Genomic DNA, 19,667 nt, shown 5'->3' on the forward strand with positions numbered 1-19,667 from the left:
GATGTACTTGCCTTTTCAAAAGAAGTTGCTTGTTAAAAGAAAAAGAATTCTAATTGAATTTAGTGGAAACAAACCAAGGGGAGTAAAGACATTTAGGCCATTTGATGAACAGACTTTAGAAGCAGGAAGCCTTCCTGTTGGTTCTCCCAGCTCCTAGGCTTTCTCCAGGTTCTTCCACTCAGTGTGTAAAGACTGGGTTTTTTTTCCCACAGCAGTTGGGGAAGATGCTGGAAAGGGGCAGAACAGGGAGTGGTTCTCTGTGTGGCCAGGCTGAGGGTGGTCAGGGGCTCCCTGTGGGGTCGCAGCTACCAGACACAACCCAGCAGCAAGACTGGAAGCACTACCTGGAGGGGCTCAGTGCTCCTGGGGACCCCACATTCTCTGTGTGGCTGCCCAACAGTCTCTCTGACTCGGGCTGATGAAATTTATGCTAGCGATAGGAACCTCGGTGACTTCCTGAGTTTTTAGTATAAAAATTTATGACTGAATCAAGTTCTCTTCTTTTAATTTTCCATTTAAATTGATAGCTCTCACCTGTAAAGACTGTCTTTTCTTTGCAAAATAGCATCATTCAAGGACCCCATGGACTCTACCATGAGCCACCGACTTGACTCCACTGAATTTCTTATTCTTTTTGAAAATGGAATAATGTTCTTGATATGTTTGTCTCTTTTCTCAAATGTGTGTTAGGACCTTAAGCTAGTATGTAAATAACAATTTACAGCAAATACATAATACATGTTACCAAAAATGATTATTTACGATCTTCATTTATCCTACTTAGTGTGAATGTTTATAATTTTCTCTACAGAAATGTTAATGTGATTGATTATGGGATGCTGCCCGAGATCCTGCTAAAGGAGTGTTAGTAATATATGACACAGGCTCTGTAATAACTTACAAAAATCTAAATTGAAAAATTCTGTATTCTGAACACATCCGCCCCAAGGGTTTCAGCCAGTGAGTATGGAGCCTGTATCTCAAAGCACAAAAAAAAGTATTTAGGGTAAAGTTGAGAATTAATAATAGAGGTTATAAATTCATATTCACATAGATTTTGGGGGAGGCAAATAAAAATCATATATAGTTAACACATAGTTTACTTGATAATTTAAAATTTTGTGGCCATCTTCTTGTTTTTCTGATTAGTTGGTCTTGTTTTCCTTCATAGTGACTGAACAAGAGCTTTTTACCAATAATAGGTATACTGTCACCTATGTCATTTTGTTTTTATTTGCTGGTGCTTGCAGTAATAGCATTGTCTTTGTTTTCTGGAATCTTTTTAAGCCACTTGTCCACCTTATGAAGTTATTTTACCTAAAACTAGAAAATGTAATTTAAAAAGTTCATAAGCACACTCTTGGGTGCTTTCCTACTCCACAGTTCTCTGAAAGTGGACAAACCAGTAAACCTTTCCACCTAGTGGAACTTCTGCTCTTCCTTCGGGATTCTTTTAGGGCATCTGACATGCTGTATGTGACCATCAGATGGAATAAAGCACACATTTACATAGTGGTTACTTTGCTCAGGCACTGCTCTGAGTGCTTTATGAAGAGTAACCCATTTAATTTATTGTCAATTTTTATAGGTGAAGACATAGAGGCACAGAAAAGTTAAATAACTTGCCTAAGGTCATTGGTGGCTAAGCGGCTTCACCACCACTGGTGGTTAGGCTGTCGTGAGACTTTGCTTTTACCACTATACTATACTGCCTCCCATACAACCACCCGTTAATCAACATATTTAATGATATAAAGCTCTTAGACTGAAAAAAAGTTCTGATAGTTTCCTCTTCATCACACTGGTTCATTTTGTGCTGCCCACCTCTCTTAATAGACATGTAACTCCCTTTGGAGTCCACTGGCCCAGGCATGAGCAGCTAGTCCAATTCAAATGAGCCTTGTTCTCTGGATAGAAAGTCTGAAGTGCTTATCCAGGTGCCTTTGCTCCCACTATTGCTTCTAGCTCCTCATTCATATCTATAGAATTTTATTATAACCATGTTTTGTTTAGTTACCTAAGTCTCTTGAGCAAAATGTCTTGCAGAGGTGAACCTTTCATAGGCTGTACTCCTTCAGATAGTCTTAGGGAGTGGAAACAAATCTCCCTTTCCCTATTCCAGACAAATTTTGCTCATTTAGCATTAATAACCTCTAAAGTATCCAGAAAGATATTTTTCCTGGCCTAACAGGTTTGTCGTGTAGTATGAGAGCATGTATAGACATCTAAACAGAAGAAAACAAACAGCCTTTCATTCATAAGACTATTTGGAATATTGGTCATCTTGCTTTCCATTTCTAATACATGAACTCCAGTTATATAATGAGCTCCCATTTTGCCAAGTAGTTTCCCCAAAGTTATTAGCAGAAATCTTCAAGGAACAGGTAGATTTACTTAAGGCATTTTTAAAAATTTGCCTGATTAAATTTGTTCATTGCTTTGAGTGATTTTCTGTTTCCTGTTTGATTAATTTGGTTTAGAAATAAAAAGACATAAAACTTAGCTTAAATGTTTATTTTTTTATTGTTGATTAACCTACAAGCCATGATTTTACTTTCTAGAGAAAAAGATAAAAGATTTCAAAATGAGATTTTTTTGAAATTAAGATTCATGCTTTTATCAAAACTTTTACTTTCTAGAGAAAAAGATAAAAGATTTCAAAATGAGATTTTTTGAAATTAAGATTCATGCTTTTATCAAAACTTTGATTTTTTTCTGGCCCCAACTAATAGAATTTTTGTTTTTAGTTTGACAAATGACTATGTATTTAAATAAATTATATTTATGGAAAGTAAAGAAGAGTTAAAGAATAGCGAAAGGATTCTTATGTCTGCCTTTTGTGGTCTTAAAATATGAGCACAAGAGAAGGATAAACTGTACATTGACTTAATTTTCAATTTAGATTTCACAATGGTGGAATTCCCTGTAGATTTTTCAAAAATAAATCACAATACTTTAACTCAGGGAAACTTTAATATCAGATTCCCAAAGCTTTGCAAGTGCTGGAAGCTTAGTGTCTTGACATCTCTGAAGCTTGAGAACAAAGCTGGCTCATTGTTCTGCCATTTGAGGAGCTGCAGTGTGATCTGAGAGGCACAGAACCAATATTGTGTTCAGTTGAACCTCTTAATGGAACATAATTACCACACCTCAGTTAATGTTGGTCCAGAATACTGATTTGTAATGCTTTCACTCTTGCGTAAATTCCAGGGACTTTTAATTGCTGTAAAGAACTCGTGTTCCATGACTCACTCCAAAGATTGCACCACTTTGGCTCACCGGGGAATGTATCTGCCTTACATGGTCTCCTTGTTTTTGTAGTGCTTTATGTACCTTTAACTGCATTGTGAGTTTTTGCTTATAAAGGATGAAGAGAGACCTTTATGCAGAGGGTGTTTTGGTGCGTAGTGTTGGCATGGCTAGTTGGCTAGGCCTCGTGTTGAGTTGTAGGGTTGGATGGGTGCCGATAGAGAAGGGACTTAGGATAATTCTTTATAGGAGACTATTCAATTATTCTGTCTGGAAGTGATTGCATATATGCTTGGAAGAGAAGTTTGCATTTATCAGTCAATAATAACTTCTGGGAGTGTTTGTATGTATTTTGAAGCTCCAGTGTTAGGTATATCCCCATTTAGATTTGTTAAGGATCCTTGCTGAGTTGATTCTTTTATCATTATGTAATGTCCCTCTTTATCACTGGTATTATTCCTTGTTCTGTAGTCTACTTTGTTTGATATTAGTATAGCCACTCCAATTTTCTTTTGATTAATGTTCCGAAGGTATAACTTCTTCCATACTTTTACTTTTAACCTATTTATGTATTTATATTTAAAGTGAGTTTCTTTTAAACAGCATGTAATTGGGTCATGCTTTTTTTATCCATTCTCAATCTCTGTCTTTTAACTAGTGCATTTTGATTATTTATATTTAGTGTGATAATTGCGTGGTTGGATTAAGATCTACACTCTTGCTAGTTTTATATTTGTTTCATTGTTTTTTTCTTTTATTCTTCTTTTAGATTAATTGAATATTTTATGACTTACTTAAACTACTCTATTGTTTTATTATGCCTTAAAAATGTTTTTAGTGGTTGTCCTAGAGTTGACAATATATATCACATTACTCTTAATCTACCTTCAAATAATATTTTGCTTCATGTGTAGTGTAAGGACCTTATAACAAAACACTCCCAATTTTTGTGTGATTATTGTCATACACTTTACTTTATATGTTATAAATACATATTACAGTATTACTCTTTTGCTTCAGACCATCAATTATATTTAGATCATTTAAAATAAGAAAAAAATGGACGTGGTTCCATAGTGTAGCAGTTAGCACGTCTGCTTTACATGCAGAAAGTCCTGGGTTTGAGCCCCAGTGGAGCCACGATCCATGATCTATGGCCATGGCACCCTGAACAGACCCGATGTCTGAAGCTGAGTAGGGTTGGGTCTGGTTAGTACTTGGATGGGAGACCACCTAGGAAAACCAGGTGCTGTGGGCATAAATAATAATAAAAAGTAAAAATAAATAAATAAAATAAGAAAAAAATAAATTTTATCTTTACCTTTATAAATGTCATTTCCAGCACACTTCATTTCTTTATATAGATGTGAATTTTTGTGTTATGATATTCCTTCTGCCTGAAGGAATTTCTTTTAACATTTTTTTTTGTAGTGAAGGTCTGCTGGTAATTAATTTTATTAGTTTTGTTTGAAAAAGTCTTTATTTCTCCTTTATTTTTGAAAGAAATCTTCATTGGTCATGGAATTCTGGGTTGGTCAATTTTTCTTTCAGTACTTTAGAGATATCATTCCATTATCTCTGGCTCGCATATGAGAAGTCATTTGTAACTCTCATCTTCATTCTTCTGTGTGTGATGTATTTCCACCTTCCCTACTCCATCCTGCCACAGAGTTTTCCATTTGTTATTTTTTTAGCAGTTTGAATATAGTTTGTCTACATTTTTTACTTGCTTTTTAAAATTTTAATCAATTTATTTTAGTTTCAATTATATAGTACATTGGTTAGACATCTACATAGTTAATAAAATGATCCCCCCAATTGCCCCCTCCCTCCCCTGACCCTCCACCTAGCCAATGTATTAATGCTAAGTGCATACCCTATACCGTGCTCCCCATCCCTGTGACCATCCGTCAGCTACTAATTTGTACTTCTTTAATCCTTCACCCCCATTCTCCCAGCCCCCCCCCCCTCCCCTCTGTCCATCACCAAATTGTCTACTATATTTGTGAGTCTGTTTTTGATTAGTTTGTTCTTTTTACTCCTTAGATTCTACATATAAGTGAAATCATACAGTGTTTATCTTTCTCTGTCTGACTTAAATACCTTCTAGGTCCATTAAAGCAATATATTTTTCTATCCTCTTCCTTTTCATATGTAGGGGTCTTGTTTTCTTATCCTTTCAGCCATTCCATCTTTAGGTCAGAGCACTTAATTTTTTTCCATTTAAGGTACTTATTGATAGGGATGTAGTTGTTATCATTCTTTATTCCTGTTTTTGATACATGCTTTTTCTTCTAAAGAAGTCCCTCCAACATTTCCTGTAATATTGGCTTGTTGGTGATAAATTCCTTAAGCTTCTTTTTGTCTGGGAAGCTCTTTTACTGTCCTTCAACTCTAAATGATAACTTTACTGAATAAAGTATTCTTGGTTGTAGATCCTAGGTCTTCATCCTGTCAAATATTTTTTGCCAAGCCCTTCTGTCCTGCATATTTCTTTTAAGAAATCAGCTGCCAGTCTTATGGGTGTTCCCTTGTAGGTAACTGTTTTTCTCTTGCTGTTTTTAAGATTCTTTCTTTGTATTTAACCTTTGGCATTTTAATCATGATGTGGGCCTCTTTGGATCCCTGATTTTTGGAATTCTCCGAGCTTCCTGGGGTTTTATGTCCATTTCCTTCAGCAGATTAGGGAAATTTTCTATCATTATTTCTTTAAGCAGCTGTTCGACGTCTTGTTTTCCTTCAGTTACACCGATCAGATGGATATTTGTAACCTTAAAAGTGTCTCATATGCTCCTTAAATTATTTTTATAGTCTTGGCATCTTATCTCTTGCCATTCTGATTGCATGTCCTTGGCTTTCCTGTTCTCTTGATAGAACATTTGATCCTTTTCTTATTCACTTTGTTTATTCCTTTGTTTATTCCATTTAATATACTTCTCATCTCAGATAATGTGTTCTTCATTTCTGACTGGTTCCGTTTTACAATTTCCATTTCCATTTTTATGTTTTTTATCTTTTTGTTGAAATTCTCACTGAATTTATCTGAAAGTTCATTGAGCATCTGAATAACCAGTGTTTTGAACTCTGCATCTGTTAGATTACTTGACTCCATTATATGTGGATCTCTGTTCTGTTCTCTCATATGATTTCTGCTTTTTTGTCTTCCCATTTTGGCTGTCTTTCCATGTCTGTTTCTATGTACTAAGCAAAGCTCCTAAGTCTCCCAGTTTTATTAGTGTGGATTTGTGAAGTAGGTGTCCAGTGGCACAGTCCTGAGAGGGTTCAGCTGCAGGTCAAATTTAGCCCAAGCCTGTGCCCCTCCAAGGCCACCTGTTAAGATTCAGCAAGCAATCCACAGATGCTGTGCTTATAGTTGCCTCAAAAGGCCCCACCAGAAACGGAGGCCAGCTGCCTCCAGTGTGCATCTAGGCAGTGCTCAGCAAGGAGCACCTAACTTGCTGAGGATGTACCTGGATGTGGCTTGGGTAGGGCTGTGAGTTGGAGAGGCAGGGTTTCAGGGAATCCTCTGGGTGGAGCGACCTCTGTTATCCAGTTTGATGACGTCACAGCTATGGTGGTGCTGTGTCCGGCACACTGGTAGTGGGGAGGGCTCAACAGGGAACAGTGGATACTACCGGCATTTCTGTACAAAGCAAGTCTTGCCTCAGCCCTCACTCCAACAATGTCTCCCTGTAAGTCCCTGGTGCCCCCTGAGCGCAGCTGAATTGGCATTGGTGCTCGGAGCAAGCAGGTCTGTCACCACAAAAATCCGCTCGCAGATGTGGGCCCTTTAAGAGGCGTCTGCCTCCGCCACAGCCTCCGTCTTACTCAGCCCCTCGAGATTGGGCAGCCCCTTGTCCTCACCCCGTCCTACCTTCTGCAGTTGCAGTGTCATTTCTTGGATTTCTCCTCAGTTGTGTGGCTTGTTCATCTAGAACCTAGGCGATTTTTCCTTGCTGCTGCTCCTTGTTTCTGTCACAGCTTTGATTTGGTCGCCAAAGGGATGAACAGAGCCTCTGTCGTCTACCATTTTTTTCCTCCTTATTTGCTTTTTAAAATTTATCTTGCTTGGTATTTTCTGAGCATCTTGGACTTAGTTTGCTGTCTTTAATTAATTTTGAAGAATTTTTGGACATTATTTTCTTTTTCTCTTCTGGGATTCTAATTAGGTGTATAAGAGACTATTTGATGTTGTCCCACAGCCCTTGGTTATTCTGTTGTTTTATTCACATTTTTTTCCATTTGTTTTTCAATTTGAGTGATTTCTATTGATCTATATTCAGATTCACTCTTTCCTCAGCTATTGAGTCTGCTGATGAGCCTCTAGAAGGCATTCTTCATCTCTGCTCCCATGCTTTTAATTTTAGCATTCTATCTGACTTTTTAGTTTACAACTCTCTGATGAAATTTTCATCTGTTCATGTATCTTGTTCACCTTTTCCACTAAAGTCTTTAACATATTAATCATAGTTATTTTAACTTCTCTCTCTGACAGTTCCAATATCTGTGTCACATCTGAGTCTGGTTCTCTTGATTACTTTCTCTTGATAGTTTATTGTTTTTTTCTTATTTCTCCTGTGTTTCATAATTTTTGGTTGAAAATTGGACATCTTATTTAGAACCATAGACACTGGTAAATAGTATTAGCCTGGAAATGGGCATACCCTGTCTTTGCAGGCCTTCAGTGTGGGGATTGGGTCAGTGTAGTAAGGAATTGAGCTGTGCTTGGGTTTTTGTTGTTGCTGTGGCTGCCTTCAGTGCATAACAGAGGTCAGAATTTTCTAATGTTACTTTGTGTTTAGGGTAGGATTTGGGTTGCCAGAGAGTTTTTCTCCATGCTTCTGTTGCATCCTCAGCTTTAAGCTTGAGCATGCACATCAGAGAGGTTTTCACCTGTCACTTGCCCACGCCCCTGCAGTAGGCCGTTGTTATTTATACTCAGTAGTTGCTAACATGGTGCAGTGTTGGGGTTGGGCAATGGGAGTGGGAGAGCATACTTTTGTGCTAGCTCAGCCTTAGTCTTAGGCAAGTGCTGTGCTCCGGAGTCCCAGGGATGGGTCCTACTGATGATCCTGCCCCTCCCCAGAGGTAGGAGCTCTCTAAGAATCTGGGCCCAGGATATTCGCTACTTCTTTCCAAGGGTGAAGGACTTTCTTCTTTTTTCATTCCCTAGCAGCATTGAGTTTCACCGGGTGCTCTTTAGTGACAGGGCTTTCTGCCTTGTCCCCAGTGCTTGAGGCTTTTTTTGATTGACCAGATGGAGAGTGGGGTCTGGGTGAGGTTTGAGTCTCTCCCACAGCACTGCTCCTTCCCTCCCTAGGCCTCCACCAAAAGAGAGGCTTTCTCTGGCCTTGCGCCTCCTCACAGTCCCTGCTAGCATCTGCTGAGATCTGCGGAGAAGAGGCTGCGAGAAGAGCCCCTTGGGCATGTGGCTCCCAGGGCTTCTGTGTTCTCATGCTGGCCCACGCTAGGCTTCTAGCAGTTCATTACATTTTTAGATGATTTCTTCTCACCAGCTGTATGAAGCCTGGCACCTGTCTCAGGAAGCAACATTTGCATCCTGTCTAGATGAGCCTGTCTTTCCTTCCATTTCAGGCCATTTGGCTGCCATGTGACCTTAGTTTTCTGCTGGTTTCTAGAAAGGTTAACATTTTGTAGCTTATACAGCTTTGTTTTAAGGATAGGAGCAACACTCTTCCCAGTTTTCTACATCTTTGGGAATGTTTTTATTTACTGACTTTTCGAGGCCCAAGGTTTGAGTTTTGCTGCTTCATTTGGGGGCAATTCTGATTCTCAAATGAACTAGCTTTAAAAGCATGGCTAATGTCCTTGCAGAAACTTGGGGACTGTGGCAACCGTGGAGCCAGTGTAGTGCTACGTGTGGGGACGGTGTCAGAGAACGTCGCCGCATGTGCCTGACTTCCTTCCCCTCCAGACCTGGCTGCCCTGGAATGTCCTCGGAGACCTCCCCATGTTCCCTGGAGGAGTGTGCTGGTAGGTATCCTTCTTCCTTTGGGATCTTCTCCCAAGAGAGACTACTGAACCCAGGCCTGACAGAAAACCAACAGTCTGATGAGTTCAGGAGTGGATTCATTAAAACTTTGTTATTGCTGCTGGCAGTGCTAACCCTGTACTCATGAGTGTGTCATTGACTGGGGGCAGCTTGCCTGTGAGATGACAGGGAGTTTAACACTGCAGAAGGTAGGGAAATGACAAGGAAATCTATCTAAATTATGGATTCAGACATATGAAACCATTTTTAAAGTTACAAAAATGGGAAAGTTATTCTCAGTATTTTTTGTTTTTGTTTTTACTTTTTATTTCTCAGCCCTTTACTTCTCCCCACCAAAATTATGGAAAAACATTAATTTTTTTCTCCCTATCATCCCATTGAAGCTCCAGGAGACCTCATAGATCATTATTTGTCAAAATGAAGCAAGGTACCCTGTTCTATCCTCTGGATGGCCCTGTATTTATTCTTTACCTGCCTACCCAGAGGAATGTAGGGAGAGTTCTTCTATCACCTAGACTCTAGATTCTAGAGACTAGCCTTACCTTCATCCTTTAAGCCAGGGGTCACCAAACCCTGGGCCTCGGACTGGTACCTGTTTGTTGCCTGTTAGGAACCTGGCCACACAGCAGGAGGTGAGCACTAGCTCCCCAGTGCTAACATCACCACCTTACCTCAGATCAGTGGGCATTAGATTCTCATAGGAGCACTGGTCCCTGGTGCCAAAAAGGTTGGAGACTGCTGCTCTAAGCATCTTGAAGGCACACACAATAGGTGCTCAATGAGAATTTCATGTGAATTGTCCATTGATGTGATGCACACATGGCTGAGCTGGGTTTGCTTTAGCTTATGGAGCATATGGAGCCAAATCCCATTCATTTGCTACAGGTTACAGTTATCAGTCCTGTTCTTCTCACACACCATCCCACCTTCTGATACAAACTGGTCCTCCATTTAGTTGGCTGGCTTTTGCTCTGATCTTGACTCTTAGATTAAGTCCTTCTGTCAAGTTCTGACTTTTTCCACTTTGCAATTCCAGGTTAAAAAAAAACCCAAAACATTCCTACTTCCTTGTCTCATTCTGATGTAAAGGAGTTAGCTGTTTTCCTGTGTTTGGATCTCAAAGGACCTTTTAGCCAAAACAACAGGCACCTGGAAACACCTTGGTCAGTGTCTGTGTCTCGTGACCTTAAAAAAATCATTCTTTCTATCTTGCCTTTCCAGCCAATGCTACAGGCCTTTTCGCTTTATTCCAGTATCCTAAGGACATTCTCTCCTTTTTACCTGTTAGAGCTTCAGACCTAGGCTCTTCTGCTAGCCCTAGGCCTGCCTCTTTTTTCATAAGCTCTGGATCATACACTGAATCTGTTCTTTCTCCAGTTATATCTCCTACTGTTTTTTAAGGCTCTCTTCTATGTCTACTCTTTTCTTTATAAGTCCCTTCACTTTTCACAGTTCTCTCCTTGTGTATAACTTCCTTCAAATCCACCTGTTCTTCTGAATTCTGAGATGGCATATTGTGTCAAGATATTTTGTCTAGAACTCTATAATTCTCAAATGAATTTAAAATCAATTTCCACTGGCTTTTACTGCACTTTTGAAGAGAAAAAAATATCAACCATTTATTGACCATCTGTTATTTGCCAGCACTTTAAATAAATCATCTCACTTAAAGCTCATAATAACTCTACAATTACAGATTGTTATGCTGGGCTCATATCTTGAGAACTTGCTGCCTACCAGGCATTTTTCTAAGGGCCTTGCACATATGAAGTAGGTACATCATTATCTCCACATACAGATGAGGACTCTGTGGCACAGAGAGGGTAAGTGACCTACCCAAGATTATGAAGCTAGAAAGCAGGGGACTAGATCTGACCGCATACTAAGCAACCTATCAAATACTTTGCTTTTATATACAGGCTAATCTAACTTTCTAGGATTATCAATAACCTGAAATTAGTAAGCATTTTTGAGGATACGTGGTGCTATTTCGTGTTCTGGCATCTTAACTCTTTAATACTGGATGGGAACTAGAAATGTGTACATTACATATTAGCAAAAAAGGTAAGTGCTATAAGGCACCCCTGCTTCTGCTGTAAGTGGTCCTCAGATAAATGCTTATGTGGGTAAATATGATAATTTCTTACAAGTGTTCTCTTTTTCCTGTTCTACCTGTTTTCCACTCCTTAGAAATGTAAAGACCTATTTGAAGGCTACTTAGCATCAGGAAATCTTAATTTCTGGTGAAAGAGGAAAGACTAGACAAGGCAGAGGTGGATGAGGCCAGCAGCTTTGGGGCCTTTCTCCAGCAGTGGTTTTGAAGGGAGCCAGCCAGAGTCACAGGTAACAAGTTAGTGAAGAGGCCCGCAGTGTGGAGCAGCTGTGGTGCTACCCCCTGGCGTCGGCAGCCACTGCAGATGAAAGAAATGATAAGTCAGAGAAAAAGTCTTTCATCATTCAGCTATTTTCAGTTGGTTGGGAGTTTAGAGGTTTTTTGTTTGTTTTGTGTTTGTTTGTTTGTTTGCTTTGAAAGGATGTTTCAGTGCCAAGGTCCAGGTGTAGTAATTTGGTCCACTTCGTTCAATGAAAGGAGGAGGATTCAATTGCCATCGCACCCATGTTCTGTCTGGTGGTATATTGATCATTTTGCTATTACCTTTTTAATAATGAATCAATCCATTTATTAATCTACCATTTATTGAGTACTAACTATGTGCAAGTTACTGGGGTTGGGAATATATAGATTAGACATATCCCTGTCTGAAACGGGCTTATGATACAGTTGCTCAACAGACACATAAATAGGTGTAATATACAGTACAGCATAGAGCCTGCACTGATAAAGGTAAAACTTGCTATGGAAGCTTTCAGGGCTGATAATCCATGCTGGGATTACCTCTGTTCTTGAAGGAGGTGATCTTTGAGCTGAAGTTTGAGAGCCAAGTTAAGAGTTACCCAGGTGAACTCTGTGAGAAAGAGAATTTTAGCAAAGAGGTGAAAGCATGGAAGAACATGGCACACTGAGGCCCAGAGAACTGCAAATAATTAATGTGGCTAAAGGTTAGTGTGCCAGGAGAGAGTGGTAAAAATGAGGCCAAACAGGTTGACCGGGGCCAGAGCCTGAGGGGCCGTGAAGGTTTGGACCTAGGTTTTAGAGAGATCTCTCAGCTGTAGTGTGGCGTCCAAATCAGGATGGGTAGGAGTGGCAGCAGCAAGGCCTATTAAAAGTTTTTCAGTAACCTGGGTGAAAACTGAAGCACCAGCAGTGGGGATGCAGAGCAGAGAAGGATTCACAGACTCTGGATGTGGCAAGGGATAGAGAGGGAACCATCAGAATGAAATCCAGGATTCTAGCATTGGCCACTGAGTAGACAGTTGTGCCATTCCTTTGAGATCAGACGTATCAGAGGAGGCTCAGGTTCTGAGAGGAAGATGGAGTGGGGCATGTGGAGGTGATGGTGTTGGTGGCACATCGATGGAGAGAGCAAAGCTAGTGGAGTCAGGATGGGATCTAGACCTCCCTGGCTCCAAAGTTTCTGTTCTTCTCCTCAAATTAGATAAATGAGTGTTATGAATGAAACCAAGAAGAGAAAAAGTCACAGGACGTGTTCAACAGAGTCAAGGAATATCAGGACAGAATTCTTTGAATTTGGCTGCTAGGTCATCAATGACTTTGAAGCTGTTTTGTTGGAATCCTGGTAGCAGATTATAGGAGCCAGAGGTGACGATGTAGAAGCAGTAAGTCAGCAAAGGTGGACTCCTCTTTCTGTAAGCTTGGCTGGGAAGACATGGAGCAAGATAGGGCTGTGGCAGTAGTGAGGGGGTTCTAGAGATGTCTTTTTAAAGTGTGAAAAGCTTGAGCATGTTTCTGTGGAGGTGGATAGAGGAGAAGCTGGAGGTAACTGGTATAGAGGGACCATCCTCCTGGAGAAGGGTGGCCTAGAGAGCACTTGGTGGACTCATATTTATAGGAAGACACTTCTCCACTAAGTCCATAGAGAAAGAAGTAAATAGAGGTGCAGCTACTGACTGCTAAGCTTATGGGAGAGGAGAGGATGGCAGAAGAAGCTTGGGTGCACTTGCCTGATAGCTTCTATTTTTCATGACCAAGAAGACTGCCAAGGAAGAGGATTAGATAGGAGGCTTGAAGAAGGTGATGGAACTTTGAAGCAGTATTGTAGGGAATGGAAGAGAGAGTTGCCTAGGAAGCCATGGAAGGATTTGTGGGCAGCTGAGGATGGGTGCTATCATCATGCAGAGGTACTCGCCTGCATAGGTGAGCTATTTTCTTAACCAGGACCTGGCTGCAGCAGCTGAGAATTTATGTCTGGGTTTATCTAGGGATGGAATTCTGCGGCAGAACAGGGAAAGGGGTATAGCTCAGTATTAGAGGTCAGAGAGTTGAGGTTATTGGCAGGAGAATGGTTTCAGTGATGGATCATTGGTGAAAGGAGAGAAGCGAAGCCAGGAGGTAGCTGACAGATTGGGAGAAAGTAGAGGGGTTGGTGAATCAGAAGTTGCAGTGAGGTTGGATAACAAGTGCAGTAATAATGAGTGAGCAAGAGAAAGATGACAGCCAGAAAGTGGGCTCTGAAGTCTAAGATTTCAGAAGGAATCTTAGGAGCAGCCACAGACAATGGGAAGGTATGATATGTTGTATGGACACCAAAGTCACCCAGATGTTCCTAACTGTGGGATGGTGAAGAAGACAGGGACCCAGGTGCTAGCGACTGATGGCTGCCACGAGGTTAGGAGATGACAGTGTTGAGGGAGGAGTAGAGGTGTCATGTGATTGCTTGAGCATCACACCTGATCTTAACCAAAAGGCTGAGAAATGATGGCTTGGGCATCAAGAGAGTAGAAGTTTGATATGGAAAGAGTTGGTTGAAAGTGACAATTAGAAATGAGAAGGCTAAGGACACACCTGCTGCTGGCCTTGTTTGCTTATAAAGTATGTGTCAAGCTTCCCCCAAGAGGGTGGGGAGAAGCTGTGCCCTGCAGGACATCTCACCCTCAGGTAAGATGAGGAGGTAAAGGGAAAGATTCTGTGGAAAGGTTCTGGATGTTGAGTTTGGTTGTCAGGTGTCCCATAGGGTACAGTAGGAAAGAGAAAGGGGAGCACGGAGGGACAGGTTCGGGGCCACTGGCAATAAGACTATGGGAAAAAAGAGATCAGACTATAGGAAAAAAGAGGTGACTGGAAGGACTGAATGGTGGACAGTGACCGAAGGAAAAAGAGAGGTGAGGCCTGGTGGCATGTTGATCTTAGGTTCCCAGGTATTTCAGTGGCAGCACAGGCTACGGCCCCAGGTGGCTTCTGCGTCTTGGTGAAACTTTTTAATGACTGTAGGGCAAACCAGTTTGAGAGAGCAGGGAAGAAGAAAAATCAATGTCACATGGAGGGTAGGAAGGGGAATGTACAGATGAAAGTAGAAGAGTGAGAAAGCAGAGGCTTCGACATTTTGGAAAGTCAGATCCTGGATATTAGAAGGGAAAAGTGAGTTACATTGTCAAAAGCCTTATTTTCATGTATTAATTTCTCTTGGCATGATCTAATTTAGGTATAACCTACCTAAATTATTTTGCATTTCAAGTTTTATACTTGTAAGAATTTTCCAATGTGCATCTCACAAAGGTACATTTAACTACAGATATCCCACGTGTACCTTAAGTGAAAATGTTGATTTTACCTTCAAACTTTCTTCATGGGGCTTCTATGTAGAAAATTTGAGGCAAGTGTCAGCAAATGCTAGCGAGCCCAAGTCACCTTGATTGTGGCTTATCTGGTCACCTCACTTTCCCTGTTTTTCAGTTTGGCTTAAACTGCCAGCAGGTTTTACACACACACACACACACACACACACACACACACACATATATATATATATATTATACAAGAACTAGGATTTGCAGTCATATATATAGTCATATATATATACATATGTATGACTCCATATCCTAGTTCTTGTTTATTTTACTTTCTTTAGTTGTCAGATAACTAGAACAAGCCACCCAGAGACCTTAAACCCATGCAAAGAAAACAATATATTTGTTCTTCCTTTTTTTTTTTTTTTGTAGCTTTCCATCCATCCAGTCCATCTCTTCTTCCTCCTCTGGGTCCAGTGAAGTCCAACAACATTGTGACGGTCACCGGGATATCCCTGTGCTTGTTCATCATCGTTGCCACGGTCCTCATCACGCTGTGGCGGAAGTTCGGCCGCCCCACGAAGTGCAGCACCCCCGCCCGACACAACTCCATCCACTCCCCCAGCTTCCGGAAGAACTCCGACGAGGAGAACATCTGCGAGCTGAGCGAGCAGCGCGGGAGCTTCTCGGACGCTGGGGACGGGCCGGCGGGGGGCCTTGGGGACACGGGCATCCCGCTGACCTGCAGGCGGAGTGCGCCGAGTGTGCCGGTGGCTCCGGACGACGAGGCCTCTGGCAGTGAGAGCTTCCAGTCCAACGCGCAGAAGATAATCCCGCCCCTGTTTAGCTACCGCCTCGCCCAGCAGCAGCTGAAGGAGATGAAGAAGCGGGGCCTGACGGAGACCACCAAGGTGTACCACGTGTCCCAGAGTCCGCTGACGGACACCGCCATCGACGCCGCGGCCGCCCCGCCCTTAGACGCGCAAAGCCCCGAAGAAGCTGCCGCCAGCAAGTTCCGCATCCGATCCCCTTTTCCGGACCAGCCCGTGCTCGGTGCGGGGGAGAAGCCCCTGGCCCGGCCGGACGCGGCCGCCCCGCAGGCCAGTTGCGCCGTCAGCCCCAGCCAGACCCTGATCCGCAGGTCGCAGATGCGGCACGCGGGCGGCCGAGGGGGGCCGTCGGACAGGAGTCACCCCAGGGGCTCCCACTTCAGGAGGACGGCCAGCTTCCACGAAGCCAGGCAGGCCCGGCCTTTCAGGGAGAGGAGCATGTCCACGCTGACCCCGCGCCAGGCCCCGGCCTACAGCGCCAGGGCGCGGCCCTGGGACCAGGCCGAGGACCGCTGTTGGCCTCCGAGTCGGGGCGCCGGCGCGATTCCTGAGAAACCGGACCGTTTCCAAGGGGCAGGTGGAACCAGCGGTCCGCTAAGCCCTATCCTTAAATCCTACACCTTGGGGCAGCCCACGAGGAAACCAGACCTGGGGGATCGCCAAGTAGGATTCTTGGCGGGCGGTGAGAGAACGGAGCCTCCCAGAGCTCGGAGAGGCCCATCCCCCAGTCACAGGAGCATCTCAAGGAAGCAGCCTTCGCCCACTGCCCCCAAAGATAGCTACCAGAGGGTCAGCCCTCTGAGCCCTTCTCAGTGTAGAAAAGACAGGTGTCAGAGCTTCCCAGCCCAGCCCGAGTTTGCCTTCTATGACAATACATCCTTCCGCCTCACCGAGGCCGAGCAGAGGATGCTGGACCTCCCGGGATATTTTGGGTCAAACGAAGAGGATGAAACCACAAGTACCCTTAGTGTGGAAAAGCTTGTCATCTAGACCCAGATCAGTCTGGGACTTCTGCAGTTGGGGTCCTTTGCTCAGCTCGGGGTGTCAGCTGCTCACATTGTTCTGGGGACTGTTTTGCGTGACCATTTGTACAGTAGAACAGAATGTGGGGAGGAAGTAACTCACGTGCATGTGCATGCATTTTAATTCATAAGGAAAATGTTCTTCTGAACTTTTAGTTATACTGTCTCTATTGGTTTATTACTAATAACTATGATAAAATTTAAACAAGAGTGCAATAGGGCTTGGTCTCAAATGGATATGAAATGACAAGATGTGACTCGTGAGGATGAAATACTTTGAACTCTTCATTAGTAGTGTCCAACTTGAAACAAATTTGGGAGTCTTTAACAAGGGCTGCAACAAAGTGAACTTGTTAACTGAATTGTAACTTATGAAGTTATAAATACTTAAGATTTTGATGCCTACAGGGGCAGTACTGAGTAGGTTTCATGTTTGGCTAATTAAGTCAGTTAGGACTATTACGTACTAGGCTACCTAGACATGGTGATACCATGAGATATTCGAAAAGAACTTTCAGGCCAGAGTTGGGTGATATCTTATTATTATTTTTTTTTAATGCAACAAAGACTTCTGGTGATGACACAAAATTATGTGAGTTAATTCTGCTTTGGAGAAATAACACAAGAAGCTGATTGTTCAGATAGTGAGTCAAATGAAGACCTATCCAGACATCGTTGTTCTGAGCAAAAAGTAAACATTTTGGAAAGGAAGGTATTGTCTCCTGTGAGAGCATCAACTGGAATGTAGGCAGTGGATGCTGGCCAGGTCACTGCCTGGCATCAGGATGCCGACTGGACCAGAATGGCAGCCAAGGCCTCAGTGGATGTCATTCTGAAGATGACTTTATTGTGTTACTCAGAAAGTACCTGAATTAATCTTGGGTCTATGGAAAGCAGGAGGACTGGATTATGATCTTACAGCTTAAGTTTTTTTTTTTTTTATTTGGAAGAAAGAGATAAAGAGGGAAAAAGAAACGTCTTAGAAATTTAGAATCATTTATTTTCTGACTCAGTCTGCTTACCACATTTTACAAATGAAGAATTTGAGGCTCAGGGAAGGGAATTACTCCTGCAGGGTTGAATGGACACGGACTCATATTTTTACTCTAATTACCATACTTATTGTATACTGCCATCTCAGCCTTTGACAATCTTCCCTAACAGCAGCAACTTCAGGAGAAAGCTGGCCATTTTACTAGCTTTTCCCGAAGGAAGGAAGCTCCCTGCTGCTTGACGTCAGGACTTGTCTTGCACCTTGCTTTGTTTGGAAGTGAGGGCTACAGAAAAGAAACTGAAGGTTGGGCTCCTTCATTGGAAGTCTGCCATCAGGTCCTTTGTAGGCACTCTGCAATCTGGTGTACTTCCTCTCAGCCCTTGGACCTAAAGCCTTATGCTTGAGTGGCTGCACTTTCCTTCTCGTTCCCCATGACCTCTCTAGCTGCCACACCTTCCCTGCCTTTCAGACTGTGTTTTCCTTCTCCTTTTAGAGTTTATCAGGATGTCGGCCTGCTGGTGAGATTTCGGGGACCATTGGAAAGAGTGGAATTAGAAGGGAGAAAAACATCACAAACGTAAATACTGTACTTTTAAAAGTTTCTCTTATAGTTCTTGCATTAGCACTTCATCTGTACTGTTATTATTGAAAATCGAAACATACTTCCTTTTGGAAATGCTTCAATAATAACTACCTTTCAGGAACAGGAGGAGTATATTATTCAGTGTTGTATAACAACTGATATGTGCCGATGCAAAGAAGAGGAAACCAGACTTTTTAATCTCCATTTTCTTTGTTTATCATACTAGAAAGCTTTGTTCTCTTTCCAAGTTCACAGGCTTGTGTGCCATCCTTTGAGGACATGCTCACTCATTTCAGACTTCACAGTGAATTTCCCTGCAGTGTCAAATTGAGACCAAAACAGCCACAGGGAGGGTGAAAATTCAAGAAATATGCTATGAACAGAATGATTTCTGTTAAATTATGTTGTTCCCCATGAATATCACAGTGACCTAATACCAGCATATAACATGTTCACCATCTCTCTAGTCCAGTTTTCTGTGGCTTTTATCAAAATTCAATCTACATTTCATAGTTAAGCTAATTTGGCCTCTGCCTCTGAGAAAAAATAGATGTTCAGCATTGTTTTTGGTAGATAAATGCTAAACTTCATTAGAAATAATCTATTCTGTACCGTTTTGTTCCTAGGTCCTAGCCCCAGTGGCTGCCATTAGCTAGGAGCTTAGTAAAGGTTTGCTGAATAAATAGCTATTCAAAAGCCCTCAAACTATATTTATGGTTGAACTAGAACAATTGTAACATTTTAAATCTTAAACCGTTATGATATGTTCCTATGAGATACTGTGTGAGTTTAATTTCTAGAAGTCTCCCAAAATGAAGAGATACTCATCTTTTGGGGGATATTACCCTGCCTGAAGTGGAAAGTATCTCTGGAGCCTATCTATTGAAGTGTCTGTACACACTAGTCACTTAATAAGTACTGAATGTATATGAGAGAGTGGCTTCTAAATAGATAGGGTGACCTGCCTTCCTAGCAAGTCTCTTCCATTCACCCCACTGCTCTGGAGTCTGCACCATCTCAAGAGAGAACACTAAGTGTGCCAAGCCCTTGTCCCACTACCCAACTGTACACCAGCCCTACCTATCTAACCCACAAAACATAAAACTTCTCTTTTATGACTTTGATGATTTCTCATTTTATTCTAGATGTGTAACTTGTAAAAAGATATGGCACAGTTTTTAGTCGGGGCAGTTTCTGAGTCATTTTTACACATAATGACAACATATTTAAAACTCATATTACTATGTAAGGCCTCATTTCTCCAGGTCATACCTAAGTCATGGTTTGGACAAAAAGAGGTAGCTTGGCATAGTCAAAAGCATATAAGTTT

At 42.0% G+C, this 19,667-nt stretch overlaps 1 protein-coding gene across 4 annotated transcripts in view; it reads left to right on the forward strand.

Moving 5' to 3' along the window:
• Nucleotides 1–19,455, forward strand: part of THSD1 (thrombospondin type 1 domain containing 1) — a 29,739-nt gene extending 10,284 nt beyond the window's left edge. For 3 of the 4 annotated variants that reach the window (XM_039839440.1, XM_039839443.1, XM_039839441.1), the window contains 2 exons: nt 9,085–9,243; nt 15,341–19,455. In XM_039839440.1, the coding sequence (XP_039695374.1) occupies nt 9,085–9,243; nt 15,341–16,728 (1,547 nt within the window). In that variant the 3' untranslated portion in view covers nt 16,729–19,455. The remainder of the gene's footprint in view (nt 1–9,084; nt 9,244–15,340) is intronic. The other variant, XM_039839442.1, reaches the window with a different exon arrangement.
• The last annotated feature ends 212 nt before the right edge of the window (nt 19,456–19,667 follow it).

Source organism: Pteropus medius, unplaced genomic scaffold, assembly GCF_902729225.1.
Source record: "Pteropus medius unplaced genomic scaffold, Ma_sr-lr_union100, whole genome shotgun sequence".
Classification (NCBI taxonomy): domain Eukaryota; kingdom Metazoa; phylum Chordata; class Mammalia; order Chiroptera; family Pteropodidae; genus Pteropus; species Pteropus medius.